The sequence below is a fragment of the Pyxicephalus adspersus genome, chromosome 1 (genome assembly GCF_032062135.1).
Source record: "Pyxicephalus adspersus chromosome 1, UCB_Pads_2.0, whole genome shotgun sequence".
Lineage (NCBI taxonomy): Eukaryota > Metazoa > Chordata > Amphibia > Anura > Pyxicephalidae > Pyxicephalus > Pyxicephalus adspersus.
The window spans coordinates 94,534,638-94,554,698 of record NC_092858.1 but is presented as its reverse complement, the minus strand read 5'-3'; the positions used below and the strand labels follow the sequence as shown (position 1 = coordinate 94,554,698).

General features: G+C 37.0%; 1 protein-coding gene across 1 annotated transcript in view; it reads left to right on the top strand.

The window, feature by feature from the left end:
• INPP5B (inositol polyphosphate-5-phosphatase B) overlaps nucleotides 1-13,885 on the top strand; it is a 43,784-nt gene extending 29,899 nt beyond the window's left edge. Inside the window, exons 8-20 of the mRNA XM_072408077.1 lie at nucleotides 2,251-2,308; nucleotides 3,059-3,160; nucleotides 4,201-4,315; nucleotides 5,453-5,569; nucleotides 6,276-6,463; nucleotides 6,718-6,829; nucleotides 7,535-7,644; nucleotides 8,752-8,887; nucleotides 10,093-10,203; nucleotides 11,214-11,379; nucleotides 12,919-13,154; nucleotides 13,247-13,360; nucleotides 13,732-13,885. Of these exons, the coding sequence (XP_072264178.1) occupies nucleotides 2,251-2,308; nucleotides 3,059-3,160; nucleotides 4,201-4,315; nucleotides 5,453-5,569; nucleotides 6,276-6,463; nucleotides 6,718-6,829; nucleotides 7,535-7,644; nucleotides 8,752-8,887; nucleotides 10,093-10,203; nucleotides 11,214-11,379; nucleotides 12,919-13,154; nucleotides 13,247-13,360; nucleotides 13,732-13,833 (1,667 nt within the window). The 3' untranslated portion in view covers nucleotides 13,834-13,885. The remainder of the gene's footprint in view (nucleotides 1-2,250; nucleotides 2,309-3,058; nucleotides 3,161-4,200; nucleotides 4,316-5,452; nucleotides 5,570-6,275; nucleotides 6,464-6,717; nucleotides 6,830-7,534; nucleotides 7,645-8,751; nucleotides 8,888-10,092; nucleotides 10,204-11,213; nucleotides 11,380-12,918; nucleotides 13,155-13,246; nucleotides 13,361-13,731) is intronic.
• Nucleotides 13,886-20,061: the final 6,176 nt, after the last annotated feature.

Genomic DNA, 20,061 nt, shown 5'->3' with positions numbered 1-20,061 from the left:
CAGCTTAAAGGAGCTGGGGAGAACACTGATACATACAGGGTAATACAAGAACACATGCATACATACAGGCTAATACACGAATATATGTACATACGGACGAATACAAGAACATACACACAGTTAATACAACAACTTTGTTCTCCCCAGAAATTTATTTTCTGCTGGGTGGTAAAAATGTGGACAGGTTAACAACAAGTTTAGTGCTCCCATTCCTTTGTGTCATAGGTGTTCATTAAACCCAAAAATTATGTCAGCTTGCTACTTCCCCCTATGCATTGTTTTAACTTTCTAGTAAACACCCCTTGGTATTTCCCATTTTTCCATCATCTTGAATTTCTGTTTTAGAATTGTTTGTTCAATGTTTATTAGGTTATTGTGTAAGATGTATTTATTATTGTGTTAAATTGATTAGCTGTGCTTAAGGCTAGGTACACACGTGCAATTGAGAATCTGTGATGTGTACAGCGCCAGTCGTCCATAATCCGAACGACCGTCCTGGCGGATCCACGGGCGATGAACGATGAATGATCGTAATAAAAGTGAAGGGGGAGAGAGAGCAGCGGGGTGTTGCTCCATCGTACTCCCCCTGCCCTCTCCATTGAGCAGAGCAGTGATGTATGTACAGCACTCGTTCATGCATCGTGCAGTCGTTAGTCATTGGAAATGATCGTGAAAGATTTGAGGGATCGTTTCATGTACAATTCTGTACATGCTCTAACGATGCGATTGTCCAAATATAATCCACCAATAATGTACACACTAGATACGACTGTTCAAACGATGCAGGATGTGACATGTACAGGAGAAAGTGTATCACAGAACCATCCATGATCACTGAACGACCGTACACACAATGGATCCATGATCACTGAACGACCGTACACACAATAGATTACGAACAATCGTCGCCCAATCAGATCCACTGGGACGGTCGTACGTTTCCAGTGAGATTCCTTGTTCGTCTGCGTCGTTGACCTGTTGTTGTGCACTTTTTTTGTTAACAATTATCGAACATTCTGTCGTGGATTGTTCGTTTCCATCGACGATTATTGCATGTGTGTACACAGCCTAAGACAGGAGTTTTCTGATTGAATTAAGAAGTAACAGTTGCTGGTTTACAATGGACTATGGGGTGGTTTCACAGAGTCTTTTGCAAAGAATAATGGAGCAGAAGAGTCATTGCCCAGAGCACTTTTTTTCTGTAGATTAGCCCAAGTGTGATCTGACATTTTCATTTTAATGATGGGATCAGACCCATGAAAGCTTTCTACTGATGTATACCATGAATGCCCTGTAGAATATTATACATTACACTCGTATATTAGGAAGTGCCAAGAGTTATTCCATTCATCCAACAATCCACATTCCAATTCCACATTCCAACAATCCCGCATAAAAGTGACACAATTTCCTTTTACCAGAAGAAATCTATAGTGTTAAAGCTTTAGGTTTTATTATTTAGGAATTGTCCACTTTATATCTTTATATGTGGCGTCATGATTTGTCAGTGCGACTTTACAGCTATTGCATGTACTGGATCCATCTCAGTATTTACCAAATCACATTGTTATTTTGAGCAGAATGCTAACTTGTTCTTGTGCTCCCCCAATTTGTTTTCTAAGTTTTATTAGTATACCTTTTTATTTCTTTGTGTGTTTTGTCTGATCATATGATAAGCAGCAACCAGAGAAGAGCATAGCAGCAAAATCAGTATTTTTATTTGATTTACTCTACTGCTACACACTTCTTTAGATTGATAACTCTCTGGTCCTGGATGTATGCACTGGTCAACAAAAACAGTAAACTGTATGCCTTGGTAACTCCCCCTTGTTCTACCAAAACCATTCTGACTTATTGAGCAATAGATTCTACAAAACCACTGAATGTGTAGTGGTAACTGGCACCAAGTAGTGAACAACAGATAGTCACACTGCATTTGTTGACTTGCTTTCATGCCATAGTACATTGTGCTGTCATCTCTTCCCCATGAAAATGGCACACACATGCCTGTCCATCCACATGACCTCCGTGGTCCAGTTCTGACACTCATGTGCCTATTGTAGGGACTTTCAGTGGTAGACAGGGTCAGTGTGTGCATTCTGACTTTTGCTAATCAGAAAGGTGTAATTCACAGTGGGTCCTCATACATTCCTCTCATTGCCAGCCTTTTTTTTTTTTTTAATTTGTAATACAGTAGTTCTTCTGTGGGATTGGACCAGAGAGACTAGTCTTTTCCTCGCAAACACACAGCAATGAGCCTTCAGTGCCCTGGTATACTAGTTGCCCTTGATTGGACCACTTTTAGCAGGTACAAACCATCACACAGAGCAAATTTTCCACAGCACCATCCATTCATCACATCCTCAAAAGTTCTTAAATCTTTACTCTTGCCTATTTTTCTGCTTTTAATATATTGCCTTCAAGAGCTGATAAATCATATGCTGCCTATTACGTGTATGTATGTATGTATACATGTATGTATACGTGTTTATCTCACCCTTTGCCAAAGTGCCATTGTAACAAGATAATCAAAGTAATTGTCCTTTCTTATCAGTGGTTTGAAGATGTTGGTTGATTGTACTGTATGTGCTGTTTTAGATACTGTATGTAAGAATTTAAAGCTAAGCTTCATGTGAACTGGTAAATACACAGCTAAAATACATGCACATAATTTGTTTTGGTTTATCTGGTTCGGCCATGCCATGTCTTACAGCCCTGTCTAGTATATTGTATTATGTTGCTGTTCACTAACACAGATCTTGCAGAAAAGCAGCAAATCGGTGTGCTTATATATCAAGTAAAAGGTGCAAAGTAAGTCCCTTACATTGCAGGTCTGGATTGCTATAGTTCAGCTTTTGATCATTACAAGGGCATAAAGCGCTTGTGTTCACAGTATTTATTACCATGCAGTACCTGATTTGTATACTGTGACATACATCTGCAAGTCGATTTGCATGATGGCTAATTTCCATTTTTCATGTACAGTTTAAGTGATAACTTGTGTTGGATTCTTTATGTTTCATAAAAGACTAAGACTGAATTTTATTTCTTTGTCCAGGTTTTTTGTAGGCACATACAATGTGAATGGACAATCCCCAAAGGAAAGTTTGCTACCATGGCTAAGTGCAGATTTTGAACCCCCTGATGTGTACTGTATTGGGTATGTATTTTTATTTGTGAATCTATTATATGTAATATGTAGGATATTGTACCTGTTGGCTTATTCCCAGTTGTGTGTACTATGTTAGAACTGTAAAGATAATAGCATATTATGAATAAGACATTTGTGGGGGAAAAAACAATCAGTTCAAAGGTTGTGGTTAAGCTAACGCATCAGAATTTGAGGATTCCGGGTGGAGTAAATATTGGGTCTTTTTATGTGAAAAAAGAGGAAATAACTGAATTTAGTTGCTTTGTATTGGATTTGGAACAGAGATGGATTTGTGAGCTGTTCCCACAGCTGAGGAGGTCACAGGCTTTTATAGCTATGTCTTTTCCTTGATGGTTGGAGTCTTAACCGTTACCACAATATAAGTCCATTAGTCCTTCCACTAGCTCACCTATGAGCTTGATCCCCTTATATATAAACCAGAACAATAGCTCTGTTCCCATTCATATTTGCATTGTACTTCTGCTACAAGGTGGGAGCTATCAAGTGTTAGCATATCTTCGCTTGTAGCCCTTGGGCATGTGTTCGGCTTTAAGCTTGTATGAATGGCATCAGTTTGTGATATTTTTGGGATCATTCAGAATAATTTGGCAGGTGGATTTGACTTGCTTGAAAAGAGTTGCATTCCTACAGATTTGTATGGGAATGCAAAACCTGTTTGAAACAAACAAAAGCCTGTTGCCACAGGTCCTTATAATGTGAACCCACATTGAGCACATAAGCCATTCTATATTGTTGCTGCCGGTTGTGTGGATCTGGGAATTCAAATTAAAGTTCATAGTATAACATTTTTGAAAGTAGGTAGTACAGCATTAAAAGAAAAAAAGAAAGAATGTCATATATTGCATTTAATATAATACGAGCAAAAAAGGTTGGACAGGCATGCTGTAATAATAATATTAATATGGTGATCTACTGTCCTGCTTCTGTAGGTATTGGTCATGTTAATGCACAAGGGTTCTGTTTGGCGAATCACTGTGAACAAGACAAGAAGTCTGTTAAAGTACTAAATTATTATTCTTTTGTTACAGGTTTCAAGAACTTGATTTAAGCAAGGAAGCATTTTTTTTCAATGACACCCCAAAGGAAGAAGAATGGTTCAAAGCAGTATCTGACGCATTACATCCTAGAGCCAAATATGCAAAGGTACAGATGTTAAGAAAAATGTAATATTGTTTATAAACCTCTGTCTAAAAATAAAGTAAAATGTATGGTTGTTATTAAACTCCTTTGATATAAAGTACACCATGCAGTTTCTCATACTATCCCACCTAAATGTACCTCTGCAACCTGAGGTTGTTGCAGCTCCTTAATGCTCATGTCACAGCTCTTTCTCCCAATCCCCAGACAGCGGCTTTAAAAAACTCAGTCTGGAAATTACATTTTTGAAATAAATACTGAATTTACACACAGTCTCTGGATACAGCGACATCATACTTTCTTTCTTGATTGCATGGAACGTTTATTTATTTATTTTTCTATCTTCTGAATAAAATACATTTTTACACAATTTTTTCACAGCAGCTTTCCAGGGATTGCTAGAATGGTGGAAAGGGAGCAAGCACATTTAGAACAACTTGTATTGTTGTGTAGTGTTGTTGCAATAACTGTTTTAAGGCGACGCGGGTCAGCTCTTCTAAAACAAATACTTATGCACACATGCCTAATAAAGTGGTGTTTGTATATGATATATATATATATATATATATATATATATATATATATATATACACACGCACACGTTTGAAGGGTTTTAGCTATGGTTGTATGAGTAAACTGCAAGTACCTCTGCAACCTGAGGTTGTTGCAGCTCCTTAATGCTCATGTCACAGCTCTTTCTCCCAATCCCCAGACAGCGGCTTTAAAAACTCAGTCTGGAAATTACATTTTTGAAATAAATACTGAATTTACACAGTCTCTGGATACAGCGACATCATACTTTCTTTCCTGATTGCATGGAACGTTTATTTATTTATTTTTCTATCTTCTGAATAAAATACGTTTTTACACAATTTTTTTCACAGCAGCTATCCAGGGATTGCTAGAATGGTGGAAAGGGCGCAAAAACATTTAAAACAACTTGTATTGTTGTGTAGTGTTGTTGTAATAACTGTTTTAAGGAGACGCGGGTCAGCTCTTCTAAAACAAATACTATATTTGTGTATTTGTATATTTATAAATATATACACACACACACCTTTGAAGGGTTTTAGCTATGGTTGTATGAGTAAATTGCAATATTATGTACTAATATGTTTAAATACTATGTATCTTTTTTTATAGATAAAGCTGATAAGACTAGTTGGAATTATGCTGCTGTTCTACATTAGGAAAGAGTTGGCCGTTCATGTCTCAGAAGTAGAAGCAGAAACTGTAGGCACAGGAATCATGGGTCGGATGGTAAGTAGACCACATGAAATGCCTTAGGGCCCTTATAGACTTCCGTTTGACCTCAGAGTTCTACCACAGGCTCAGCCACTCTCCCAACTGGTCCCAATAAACTGAATTGGAGAGTTTAACAACTATTTTGTGCAGGCATTTAAATGCAGCTGTGGTTGTGGTGGATCATGGCATGATTCTTAAAAGTGACAAGTCCCTTCTGGCTGTGCAATTGCTTTTCTTCTTCTGGTGGAAGAGCCACACCTGAAACTCACAACAAACTGGTTGTCAAACACTGTGATTGACACTAAAAACAAAAAACACATAGTAGTTGAATAGGGGCAGTTTGGATCGGCTGGCTCCATGGTTTTTGACCACAAGTTAAAGGGGATTTGAGATTTTTGTATTGCTTGTTTAAGCAGTGAATGCAAGTAAGCTTACAAATTGCAACCTTTCTTCTACACTGTAAATTACAATTGGTCAACCCAATATTCCTGGCACATTAGTGCTGCACCTAAGTCTCCCACTGGCACTTTTAACTTACCTAGAGCTTATCTATAGAATAAAGAGCTGTCAGGAAGATGATCTTATACACATACACACAATTAAATATGCAAAGCAAGGGTTAGTACTAGTTACAATATGGATCTCTATTATCCAGTATGACCTACCTCAGTTACTGTTTTTGTTTTTTTTTTGGACCGTTTATATTATATTTGTTTTGCAGGGTAACAAAGGAGGTGTAGCTGTTCGGTTCCGATTTCATAACACTCACATTTGTGTTATCAATTCCCACCTGGCTGCCCATGTTGAAGAATATGAAAGGAGGAATCAGGACTTTAGGGACATCTGCTCCAGAATGCAATTTCCAGAGGTTGATCCAATACTTCCACCTCTAACCATTCACAAGCATGAGTATGTGTTCCTGTTAAAATATCTCATTGCTTTTACTAAAAAGCTAATATATATTGTGTGTAAGACTTAACCTGCCATGTGTGTTAAATTATAAAATGTAACTAGTTCTTTTTCATAGTAACTACAATTCGTTTTTACAAAACTACAATACAGAAGGCACAAAGTTTTTAACTGTGCCCAGGAGGTCTGGGTGTATTGTTAAATGTGTATGTATAATATTTTATTAACATAACTTTTTCTGTTACATTTTATAGTGTTGTGTTGTGGCTTGGAGACCTAAACTATCGCCTAAAGGACATTGATATGGAGAAAGTAAAGAAACTTATTGAAATGAAAGACTATAAAACCATTTATGAGTCTGATCAGGTATGAGGTGATCCATTATTTTATTATTTCACAGGTCGAAAGCAAAAGAAATGTATGTATTTTTTTATTGTTAACTCTATTTTGTTACAAGTACTGTATAAGAACAGGCAACAAAAATGTGGCTAACTGTAAGATTTGTTAAATAGAAAAGGTGTTCTCTATGCTCTCCTGAGCCCTCAAGTTTAAGCTTTGTATACATGTCAGATGATTATCTCCTGAGACAAATGGTCATTCTTATCTTGGGCAAAAATCGGATATGTACAGCTTTTCACTTGTTCTACCCCCCCACCATAGAACAGAACAGTGCTGTGTGTACAGTGCTTATTCCTTCATCTGCCAATGGAAACAATCAAAAAAATGTTTCCATCTGATGTCTGTACAAGGCATTTACCTGCTTACACCCTGTCCAATAACAATGCCTCTTTTTGTTACTGTGGCATTCTCATTTGTCAAAAGTCAAACCCATAGTAGCAAAGTAAAATGAAGATCAGAATGTAAGATAGTCATGAACACGGTGCCTATTGGTAGGCAGATATTTTACTTTTAGAACTTTATTAAGTTGTATAAGCTGCCATGAAATGGCATGTAATAAAATCATTTTTATGTCAATCAATCAGTCTAAAATCTTAGGTTGATCACATTTATTTTTATTTTATGCCATGCTTTGGCTTGAATGCCCTAATATCCACTGGTCTGTTGTTTCAGCTGAAGCAGCAGATGGAGGAAAAGGCAGTGTTTGATGGTTTCACAGAAGGAGAAATACATTTTCAGCCAACATACAAATATGATACTGGTTCTGATGAATGGGATACCAGGTAAATTTATTGGATTGCAATTTTGGTACTATCCATGTACACATCTACAATGTAGAGTTTTTTTTATTTTTCAAATGCATTCTGCACCCTGTGAAATCAGACTGGCCACTAAGCTATAGGGATTTGGGATTTTTGCTCATTTCTTGTCTGGTAAAATGCCAGCGGCACAGGAATTGAGGATACTGAATTGCAACATTTCTATCCCTTTCCCCACTCTATACAAAGATAAGCTAAAAAGTCTTGGCTTGATACACACTTTTGGCATTATATTTGTGTACTCCTTTCCATAGTCTTCCTCTATTAGTAAGTTTGTTGATAAATCAAGGCAGAGACATGTAATTGTGAACAAATCCACCTATTCAGATTCTTAGTAGCCGTTACATTAAGCTTTTTGCTAAAAATGATTGCACAACATCCCTGTAACGAAACAAGGAAATGAAAACAATAGATAGAATGTTTTTACTTGAACATAATGGCCTTTGCCTTTTAACATTCTCATTTATCTTTTATTACAAGTTTACAAGTTTATCTGTAACTTTACAATTCTGAAAACTGAATCTGACAGAATTGGTACTACATCACTACTTAAATACCAATATTGTTGTCACAATTACTATTCATAGACATTTTTGTCTAACAGCTTTGTAAAGGATGTTGTGTAAGGGCCTGTTTACATATTAGCTCTTATATTTTATAATACCTTTGAGTGTATTTGATGCATTTTTACAAACATTTCTCCATGTGTCTTATGTATGGACTGCTTGTCTACAGCTGTGGGCAACAAAATATGTATAGTGCATTTAAATATGCAGTTTTTCCCATATCTATCTATCTTTCTGTTACAGAATGAATTTCAAGTGTCAAAAAGAGCAGAAATGCAAATGGGGTCCACACACCCTATTGCTGTGCATTACGTTATTATGTACCCAACAGAACTAGAAATGATTCATGTACAATTATGATAACACACCACAAGGCAAGGGGGATGCATCAGTATGTGATGATTTTTAAAATGGAGCATATGTTACCCCCATACAATAGTGTGAACAGGGAAATTGTGTTCACTGTAATAACATCATTATCTTCACTCTTTTTCTCTTTCTGCAGTGAAAAGTGCCGTGCACCTGCCTGGTGTGACCGCATACTCTGGAAAGGCAAAAATATAAAGCAACTAGATTATCGAAGTGTTATGAGCCTAAAAACAAGTGACCATAAACCAGTCAGCTCTGTTTTTAATATTGGGGTAAGGTTGTTTATGAAACTGTACCTTTAAGTATCCTACCATCTGTATTAATTTATGGATTAAAGAAAATACATAAACTTCCTTCTGACTTTCTGAGCACATTAGTATCACCATACCTGATGAGCATGTAAATAGATCTTTCTGGTTATGTATTAGTACCCTTCAAAATATAGTATAGTGCACATATCTCTCTATGGGTCATTAAGGTGTGCATGCACAGTTTAGTCGCCATCTTACTCTGAAGTTGCATGGTGCCATGTGCAGAGCACATTTTTAAAAAAATTAAAACTCTGATTGGTTTTGAGTTGGTATGTCATCCTCATTAATTTGCTTCAATGGCCTATTTACTTTTAATAGATTGCAAATATATACAAGCACTGATTTGTTCATTGCTGTTGAATAAATGCATGCATTTGCAGACAGCTCAATATTTAATTCTGACCTCTAGTCTATCCAGTAATATCAGATATATATTATTTGTGCTTAATTATACTGTGAATATCTTTAATACCTATCAATTCAGGGATTTTAATATAACATTGTTTGGTGTTTTCCCTGTTGACAGCTCGTGTAGAACAGTAGGGGAACATATGTGGCCACTTTGTGCACACTTCTTGTGAGATAGAATGGCACACCTATTGGCACACTGCCCTCTATGACTAGAATGCAAAGCATGTAGTGGGTGTAATTTAGTAGGCAAAGCGAGTTCTCCTGAATTGGGTTTTGCAAACCATATTATTCAATAAATGATTAAAGCAGACCTAAAATGAAATGACTTAAGATGAAGCATTTCCTCTTTTTGATAACAAAGTGGGTTTCGCTTTCCCCCACCCACCCTAGTATTTCTTTAGTAAAGTCTCTCAATTACCAATCTAGAGTTTGAGCTCCACTTATCAGGGTACCATGCCTCTATATGCTGCCTTGGTTAATTGTAGCATATTCCACCATGGAAAAGTGACACAAGCTTCCCTGGCTGAGATACCAATGGTATTGCTCTTAGTTGTTTGCTCTGCATCCATTGGCACTGGTCATCAGGCACAGCTTGTAAGTTACAGTAAGAAAAAAACACTATCCCACATAATATTCTAAAAAGCTTTGTTTTTTATCGTTCAGCCGCCTTTTAGTATTTCTGGTTACTATGTTATGCTTGTGGTCACTGCAGTGAGGAAGTCTTATGTTCACTTACTTCCCTGTTTCCTTTTCAGGTAAAAGTGGTTAAGGAAGAGTTGTATAGAAAGACTTTCGAGGAAATAGTCCGTTCTTTGGATAAAATGGAGAACGACAGCATTCCTTCAGCTACACTTTCTCAACGAGAGGTATATATGTTTCCTTACTGATGATCTTGATCTTTGCTGATACTGTATAGTACTATGGAATATTGTTTAAGAGAGAAAGTACAGTGTATTTTATTGATGATTTCTTTTGACATATTGCAGTATCATTTTTATAGCTGTTCACACTTTTAATTGCTTTCTGTTTGATATTTTTATTTTTGTATTAAAGTGATTTGTGAAATTACAAATGGAGAGATAAGATATCGGCAGAGCAGGGAAAGTAATGTGTCAGCCGACTAATAGACTTAAATTGTGAGAGAGTGTAAACCACAAGGGTGAAGCAGGCACCATTAGAGCCCTCTCTACAGTGGGCTTGATTTATTAAAGTACTCCAAGACTGGAGAAGATTGATTATCATGGGAGAACCTGGGTGGAATGAATCTGGTCTAGGATTGAAAACATTTGCCAGCTAATCTGCCAGATGATTTTTGATAAAATTAATTCCAGGTTTCCTGGATCACCCAGGTTTTCACTGATCATCTATACTCATTATCTTGGCGAGCTTTAAAAAATGGGGCCCGGTGCGTCATGCATACAGCGAATAGGAACTTCTCCTGATCCATATCCTGCTTAAAACCTGCATCTTGTTTAATATTATTATTATTATTATTAGCTTAACGGTCGGGTGGTTAATATTAATATTATTAATAAACAGGATTTATATAGTGCCATAATAGGCAGCATTTATGTTTACTGATTTCAAACATGGCCTACACTTCATTGTTCTGCTTTTGCTTGTGGTTATGTTTACAACGGTTATACCTTTCTTACATAAAACAACCACAGTATGTTGTAGCCCTGTTACACAAAACTTCTATTCTGGGCAGTTTGAAGTGACAAGTAAAAGGTAATTGCACTGGCATGTGTGAAATAATATTGCAAAAGTGTGACATTATACTTTGTTTTATACAAAGCTAAACCGGAAAACTATTTTATGTGTATGGTACTTTATAGGGAAGCTAAAAATGCTGATGTTTTGTCTGTTTTTTTAGTTTCACTTCAAGGATGTGAAGTACATGCAGCTGCAGGTTCAAACATTTACCATTCATAACGATGGACAAGTGGCATGTCAGTTTGAGTTTATAAGTAAGCTTGATGAGCCCTCATACAGTAAACAATGGCTTCGAGCTAACCCAAGCAAAGGATTCCTAACACCAGGTACAGCCATTACTTTTATTAATTCTTTGTGTAAACTCAACGTAGTTGGTTAGTTTTGTGCAAGGGTGCCCATACTTTGTAATTACTCATTTGTCTGGGTGTGTTCACACCACAATGCATGCATTGACTTGTGTTGCATTTTAAAAGGCTCATTATGATTTACCTTGGGTGCCAAAATGCAGCTCGTACACACTGTAATGAAGTGAACATGCTCTACTGACAGCAATGAATGTCCTGCAAAATACAGGACAGCATTCTATTTCTCTAGTTCTTTCATTAGGTTCTTTTTCTCTATATGGAAGGAAATACACTGACTTCTAGAATTTCTGTGCAAGCCATCAATGATATACATTTACAGATTTATACCTGAATATAATTATTTCACAATTTAACACAGGGCCTGCATTGTGTGATCTGTTTGGGCTATGAACCTAAATGAGCTAAACCTAAATTTTCTTAAGGAAAATCGTATAATATGTTTCAAAACACAATAGACAGCAGATAAGGCTTTAGGGCAGTACATATACAGCTTTAAAGTGATATATTGGGAATGAGCACAGGAGCGGTATAGGACATCAGCATTTAATCATGATGGTAGCTTGTATCATTATATGTGTTAATCCTGCAACTATACCCACCAAAATCCTAATAATAAAAGCCATGTCGGTTAACTTGGCTTGTCCTTCACTAAATTAATAAGCAGTGTTATAAGCCCTCTCCAGTTTACCCCTGTATACTACAGAACAGCCCCAGAGCTAAAACAAGGGAATGTTCTATGCAGTCCTAACTAAAAGTGTCAGTACTTCTGTATAGTAGGTTTGTTGTCCTAGGATACACAGCGTGTTCCTACCAGGGTTACCAGATGAAAATAAAGTTGTGGGGGACTAATCCAGCTACCACATCTTGTGAGCTGCAATATATTATACTTTTGTTCTGGGGTTTAGATACAGATCAGGTATGCTGGGTCTGTCCCTTATTTGTAAGTTTTGCAATTATACAAAAACATCAGTGCAATGCACCATGTGTTTTTATTGTGGCTCGTTTTTGTGAAAATGCAGAAGCAGGTCTCGGGCCAGCTTTCATTGTATATTTCTGTATTCCATTGTGTAACTTTTTACAGTTTATGTGGCCTCGCTTTAACTCTGGAACTGGGTGGATAACAATAGACAGAATACTAGTGGGTGTTTTAGAAAGATATTGAACTGTGTTGGAGCAGATCTTTAAACTTTTGTTGCAGTTAAGGAATACATATTACTTTCTGTGACAGTTATATGTATGTGAGATTGGTTCAGCATAAATTGTTTATTCAGTTACGTAGGGTGAAAACCAATTTAAACCTGGGTTACCAATACTTAGAATTGTAATTATCTGACATTCAAGCCAATTAGAAATTCACACCAACTATTCAGAAATCATTGAACTACACTACTAAATCTGATGATTGTTAATGTTTAACACATTTCACCTGTCATCTCTCCTCTTTTTCCTGTTGTATAGCATTTGTTACAATAAAAGCCATTGTGTATTCTTTACTTTTAGGATCACAAGCAGAAATAGAACTGGAGTTGTTTGTAAATAACCAATCAGCTGCTCTACTCAACTCTGGTGAAGAAAAAATAGAAGATATTTTAATTCTCCACTTGGATAGAGGAAAGGACTTTTTTATCTCTGTGACTGGAAACTATCTGTATAGCTGCTTTGGATCATCCATTCAAACGCTGTCCTATATGAGAGAGCCGATCAGAGATATGTCTCCAGAGTCAATCCATGAACTGGTATGATCACAAATACTATTATAATAGCCTTAACACTTCCTTATGTTTATTGAAATAAATTTCATATTGTTGTATGATTTTTCCACCTTCAGGCACATATGCCTCTTCAAATGAAGGATGACTTTGTTGGTGCAGAAAAACCATTGGATATTCCAAAAGAATTGTTTATGATGGTTGACCATTTGTATCGGAACGCAGCTCAACAGGTGAGACTGGCCTGCAGTAGATATTGGAAGTTTAAAATATTAGAAGGATATGTTTTTTTTGTGTTCCCAGTATTTGCAGAAAGGATGGTCTTGATTGGATAGAACAGTACATCAAAGCTTCTCCAATAATCAATATTTAGAAGTATGTTTGACACATGAGAGCCTCTCATGGGCATTGGGTTTAAAGAGTGAATTGCAAAGAAAAACATTATATTGCAATATGTGAATGAGATATGAATAAATTGCTTGTTACCTTTTTCCCTCTTGTAACATTGAAATATGTCTCTTTGCCTGTTTATGATATAGATGTCAATGTGTGAGCTTCATGAATGATTACATTATAACCATGACTTTGTTTTTTCTATTTTCAGGAAGATTTGTTCCAACAGCCTGGATTAAGATCAGAATTTGAGTCCATCAGAGACTGTTTAGACACAGGATTTCCAGAATCTCTACGTATCCTTTGCATATAGAATTTGTGAAACATGGGAAGAATTTAATGTAGCAAGAAAAGGTTTAAGTTTGTGTTACTGTATCACCCCAAAGCCAGCAACTTAGAGAAAAGGAAGTGTCAGGAATTTATCCAGCAATTTCTTCTTCACAAAGAGGATCCATGAGTTGCCTGATTTGTTCTGGCATCAGCACACTTTCAGAAGCTATCCTGGACTTGTTGAAACATATTTCCCTTTTTTTAAACAAAGTATTTGAAAATCACTTTTTTAAATAAAAATAGGAAAGGTTTATTAAGTGTACCAATGCCATCATGCAATAATTGACCTTTAATGCCATGTGTTTTACTGTAACAGGATTTTCTACCAAACATTCCTTTATTGGCACAAAAAATACCTGATGAGTTAGGTACAGCGCATCATTGATCCCTGTTTTTCGCATTTTTGTGTACAATAATTGTTATACTGAACACCAAAATCTAGTATGTTAGATTTTGTAGTGCCTTAGCTTGATGTGTCCGTGCTATGCACACAGTAACATTTGTCAACATTCATATTGTGTTACAAAAAGACTTTCTGATAAAAAGTGTGGCTCCACCAAAATTCCATAGGGAACCTGATTAGTGCAGCTTTTTTTACTGTCTGAGACTGCTCCCTAAAATCTCCCCAACAGGTCCACAGAGAGCACAGGGAGAACCTCCACCGAATCCAAAAAAATTACTAAAGTTTTTAAATATATTTACTTTCCTGTGACCAATGATTCATAGACCACTTTCTCTTTTTATGGTATTTATGCTGGAGTTAACTGACTGAATGCTGTCCAAGGCAGAGATAATATATTTTTATCTTGTTTGTTGTTACTGTAAAATATTCTGTAAAAAGCCAGCTGTATTTTTGTTTCAATTTTAAACCACTGTATTGCAATTTTAAACAATTTTTCTACTTTTTACTTATTCTCCAGAGACCTGAGGTATTTTTTAAACTAATATTTAATATTTTGTATTAATGCAAATGGATAAATATATTTTAAATACATGTGGGGTTAGCTATAGACACTAATAAAGATCTATCAAAACCTTTATTTTTTGTTTTGTGTGTTTTTTGTGTCTGCATATACAGTTTTTTTTTATTATTCCTGTATGATCTTATGGTAATGTGCCTGTACAAAAACAACTTCTATATAGAGGGTTGCATTGGTTCAGTCCGAATAATTGTAATTTACATCTGTCTGCAGCTTCTGGAATGTGTCCAACTAAATATATTTAATAATATATTTTACTCCAACATGTTAGTGTGATGCCATAAATCAATTTTAACCTTGCTGTATCTTTTGTGTGGTTTCATGTTTTTTACATGAAAAACACAGGTATGAATATAGCCAAAAATAAATCATCTGTATTGGTTTGTAACAGGTAGAGAGCTACTACTGTTGTTGTTGTTGATTTCTCATATCACATGTCTCAGTGAGTAACCCTATGTACACTGTAACTTGGCTTCTATCTCATCATGGGTGATTAGACCTTTTGAATGAAAGACTTGGACTCAAAATAGCTTGTGCAGTCTTTCCAGTTTTGCATGTTTAGAAGAGGCTGATCAGTTTACTAAATTTTACTTGATAACCAAGCAGCAGAAGTTGTAATTGATAACCAGTTCCAGGGTTGTAACTAGAGAAGGGTGGCAGAGACCGCTCCATAAATTGAAGAACAGAGGGATGCAATGGTTCTGATTTATTAAAGCTCTCCGAGGCTGGAGGAGATACACTTTCGTCAGTGAAGCTGGGTCATCCAACAAACCAGGAATGGATTTTTCTAAAAGCTATTTGTTAGCAAATGTTTTCAATCCTGGACCAAAGCCATTTCAGGTTTCCTGGATCACCCAGCTTCACTGATGAAAGTGTTTTCTTTCCAGCCTTAAAGAGCTTTAATAAACCAGGCCCAATGTGTATTACAAGTGGTGTATAAATGAATATAATTAATTTTATTTATTCACCATTAAATTTGTGAATAGAGTATAGATAAGGGATCTTACCTGTCAGGTGTTTCCCCTGCAGAAGAGTTATATCTTCTCTTTTCACCCTGGTGACCATTATGAAGTAGACTGAAAGTGACAACAAAAATCAGACAAAATAGATAAATAACGATAACTTAATTTTATGGGGCACCAGAAGCCGCCCCTCTTTCTTGGCACTTCATGACTGTGTTACTGCAGCAAGTATTAGGAACTGGTAAGAACAGCAGTGAAATTGCATAGTAAACACAAGGTCATTGTTTACTACGTAGCAGTATTTACTGCCCAGAAGTCAGATGATGTGACATTGCAGAAAGAGTTCAGTGGATTCTGGGGTAGAAAAAAAGCTCTATGCTAATTAGCAGCTCATTTACAACTTGGCCTAGAAAAAGTAGTGACAAACAATATTGCATTGTTATCCATCTTATCTTATATTGGAAAGATGCCATCTGACCATCATTTCAGGGGGTCAGAAGTACCCATGGTTACAGAGATTCTCACAATTGCTCCAGACCGATGCAGATGAATTGTCTTGTATGACAAATACTTTTATTTTCCATTTTGTCTGATTAATATAAAAAAAGTTCAGTAATATTAGCTGTTCTATATATAGATAATACATAGATATATATAAGTATATATCCTATGATTTCCTAACAGGGTGTTAGAATGTCCATAGAATCTGCATAAATCACATACCGGTAGCAAGTCAAATTAAAATGAACCTTACAATTTTCAAAACACAATAATGGAACATGATATGGTTTAAAATCCAGTCTATTATCAATTAGAAATGCTTTCATTTCCCCAAGACACATGTTTTAGTAGTCTAAAGGGTGAGATACTTACATTTTGACATTTTTTTTTTTTTTAATTTTAAAAGCTTAGACCTCCTCTTCTTCTCTAATTGCTTCTACAGGGTGGACTGAAGGTAAGCAGGGGGTTGTAATTATATAAATGTCATGGGAAGGGGCAGTGCAGTTGTATATGTTAGTTTATTCCTATGTAGATAGGATAGATGTATATGTTATAGCAGTTATTAAGCAGTATACATCTACAAATGGTGTATTACTAGAAGTTACACTGCTTTTTAGTAGGGAGGGGGCATTGTGGCCCAGTGCCAGCAAGGAGTACATAACTTTGCAGCATGGTTCAATGAAGCCTATGGAATACATGACAATCCATGCAGGGTATGCCCTACACAGAACTCTCATCCAAATATATTTCAAGCTCTGGAAAGATTGGAGAGGAGGGGCTTTAGGACTACACAAGGTTATTCCTATGAAATGTATTAAAGACGAGTATATTAATAGCAAAAAATCAGTCGCATGAATAATTGTTGGGAGATGAATCTCTTTTTTTGATTCAAATCTAAAGAAAAGAAATGAATGGCTGAAACATTCTGCTACATTCCATTAAATTTCTGTGCTGCTTGAATAAGAGAGATCAATCACTGAATCACACTACTGTTAATCCCTTATGCAGCAGCACAATGAATGTGAAAATGGAGTTGGCAGGGGTACATGACTCATAGGAGAAGTTAAACAGAAACAAATATAAAGAGAAACAAACTCTGGAAATGTGCCTATAAAGAGCAGGCAGAGCGCAAATGACTATTCATGTTGTTCTTGCGGCTGATCTTTCCTCATTTTTTCACTGGCTCTTCGTGTGGAGGTGACCATCACGGTAAGGGCAGGGCATTAGTGACATCTCTAAAACTCACCCCTGATCCCCTGATATTGGCGTTTAAAGGCAGCAGTGCCTTAGAACTCACACTGCAGATAAACAGCTATGAGGATGTAGTTAACAAAGTGCCTAGGTATCCTTAGATACAGGAACATGCATATTGTTGTCAGAAGAAATCATAAAAGGCCTTTTCTAAAGAGATTTTTCCTTTTTATTCTACAGCGGTTGCCAACCGGTGGTCTGCGGCTCTGGCTGGTGCAAACCTGAACGGGAGAGAAGGACCCCACTGGGAGGACCCACCGGTCAGAGCCGCAGACCATGACCCCTGTACAGATTGCAGGGGCCAGTGGTTAGGTTGACACAACCTGCCCATTCTCCCATCACAGGCTTAGACCTGCAATGGTAGAGTGGGCATGTTCTGGCATCATGACGTCACTAAAAGAGAAGTTTCTTCCTCTTTGAATGACACCCAGCTCCCTGCGCATGAGCGGTCCAGAGACGGTAAATTTAGTGGTCCGCCGGTTCAAAAAGGTTGGCTACCACTGCTGTAAGATAGTGCTCCATGTTAGATATAGATCCTGCCAGTGTTAGATATAGATCCTGTCCTGTAAGGACAGAGCCACCAGACATCTCAACACAGCACATATAGCCTCAAGGCTTGGCTAGTAATGTCAGAAAAATGTGAAATGGCTCCAAGTGGTGGTGGCCTTGGACCTGCTTTGCAGCTTTGTTTAATTAAAACCCTCTTTGAATAGTATGGGGCAACTTCCAATAGCAGCAATGGTATATTTATTCTTACAGTCTGTGCCAGAAAAAGACAATTACAATACAGTGATGTTTTGTTATAACTGTGTATACACATTGCAGATTTTTTCCATTTAATTTAAAGAGCTATCCTAGAAAAAAAGAAAAGTGAATTGTTAAGATGAGGATCGTTTTCTTGTGCATAAAAAAAAACATTGATTCAAAATTCTTCACGTCTTCACATCAGCAATGTCTGAATACATGGATGTGAATATATGTACCCTGTTTTCCTAAAAATAAGCCCCACTCCCCAAAAAAAGCTACAATATATAAAAAATACATGGACAAGAGGTGCTCATTTAAGGAAAGCACTATTGCTAGACATGAAAAATTGGGGCCAATGGTTCTGCAGGAAATGGAGTCACAAGTAATTCAAGATGGAATTCAGGGTTTGGAGAGTTGCGATGATGTTCCAGAAGATGATGACATGATTATATTTGAATAAATGTTGATTTTTTTGTTCAATAAATGCTGATTGCTCATGAAAAATCCCCTAAAAATAAGCCCTAGTGCATTTTTTGTAGCAAAAAGACACTTCTTATTATAAGACAAATCTCTTATTTTCAGCGAAACAGGGTATGTATGTGCCAATGTGAAATGTAATGTGATAAAATATGACATATACAAGTCTGTACATTTAAATGTGGTCATAAATACAGAAATAGCAAATGAAAACAATATGCTATTACAACACAAGAATTGTTGCTCCAGCCTCCTCAGCAGTCCCAATTTCCAAAACCAGCATCAACTCGTCAAGCATGGCAGATAAATGACACACGTGTTCTGCTCTTCATGTATTCAGTCTTCTACAAGAATATGATATAAAATTGTCTTTTTTATTATTATACAGAAAGCCCTTCATTACATGGCTCTTTAAAAGCAGGACATCTCATAGTATCAAAACCATGCCAGGCCGTACATGGCAGATCCATCTAGCCTCCAAACATTATTATGTGTAAGTGAACATGGACACTCTACGAACAAGATACTCCACCCCAACTATGAGTTTATCTTTCCTCTGTGGCAACAACAACGTTTGGAGGGTAGATGGATCCGCCATGTGCAGCCTGGTGTGCTGATGGGGCCTGAATAAATAGAGAATAAGACACTAACTATTGAGAGATCTCTTCTTACCCAATATTGTGTCTAACGGCCATGATGTATCCTACATCAGTGGTCCCCAACTTTTGGAGCTTGCGAACCACTAAATCTACGGACCCTGGACCGCGCATGTGCGGGGAGCCGTGTGTCACTCAAAGGGGAAAAAACTTCCCCCAGAGTGATATCATGATGCCAGAACCCGCAACCCTCCCACCGCCCTGAGCCTGTGATGGAAACATGGTATGTGGCTGGTGCACCGGTCCTTATTCTGACCTCTCCTGGAGGGTGGACGGACCAGAGACGCGGACCACTGCTGGTCTCCGTGCTCTCTGGGCCCAGCCGTCAGATGGTTGCGGCCCACTAGTGGACCTCTGTTCTACATTATAGGAATATTGCAAGGTGTAGGGTAACAATAATTGGTATTATGTGTTTAAAAGCATACACACAGGTTATAATGTAAAGTGGGCCAATAGAACCCTAACATCTGTATGAAACCAGTGGGAAGCACAGTAGTACATTCTTAAAACTAAGCTACTATATATAGAGGATTGGGGTATTGCAGTATGCATAGTATACTGTACATTATAGCAGAATTACCCCTGCTTTTGCCCTACAGGCATGCATTGCCTGCTGTAGTTGGCATCTTTTCAGCCA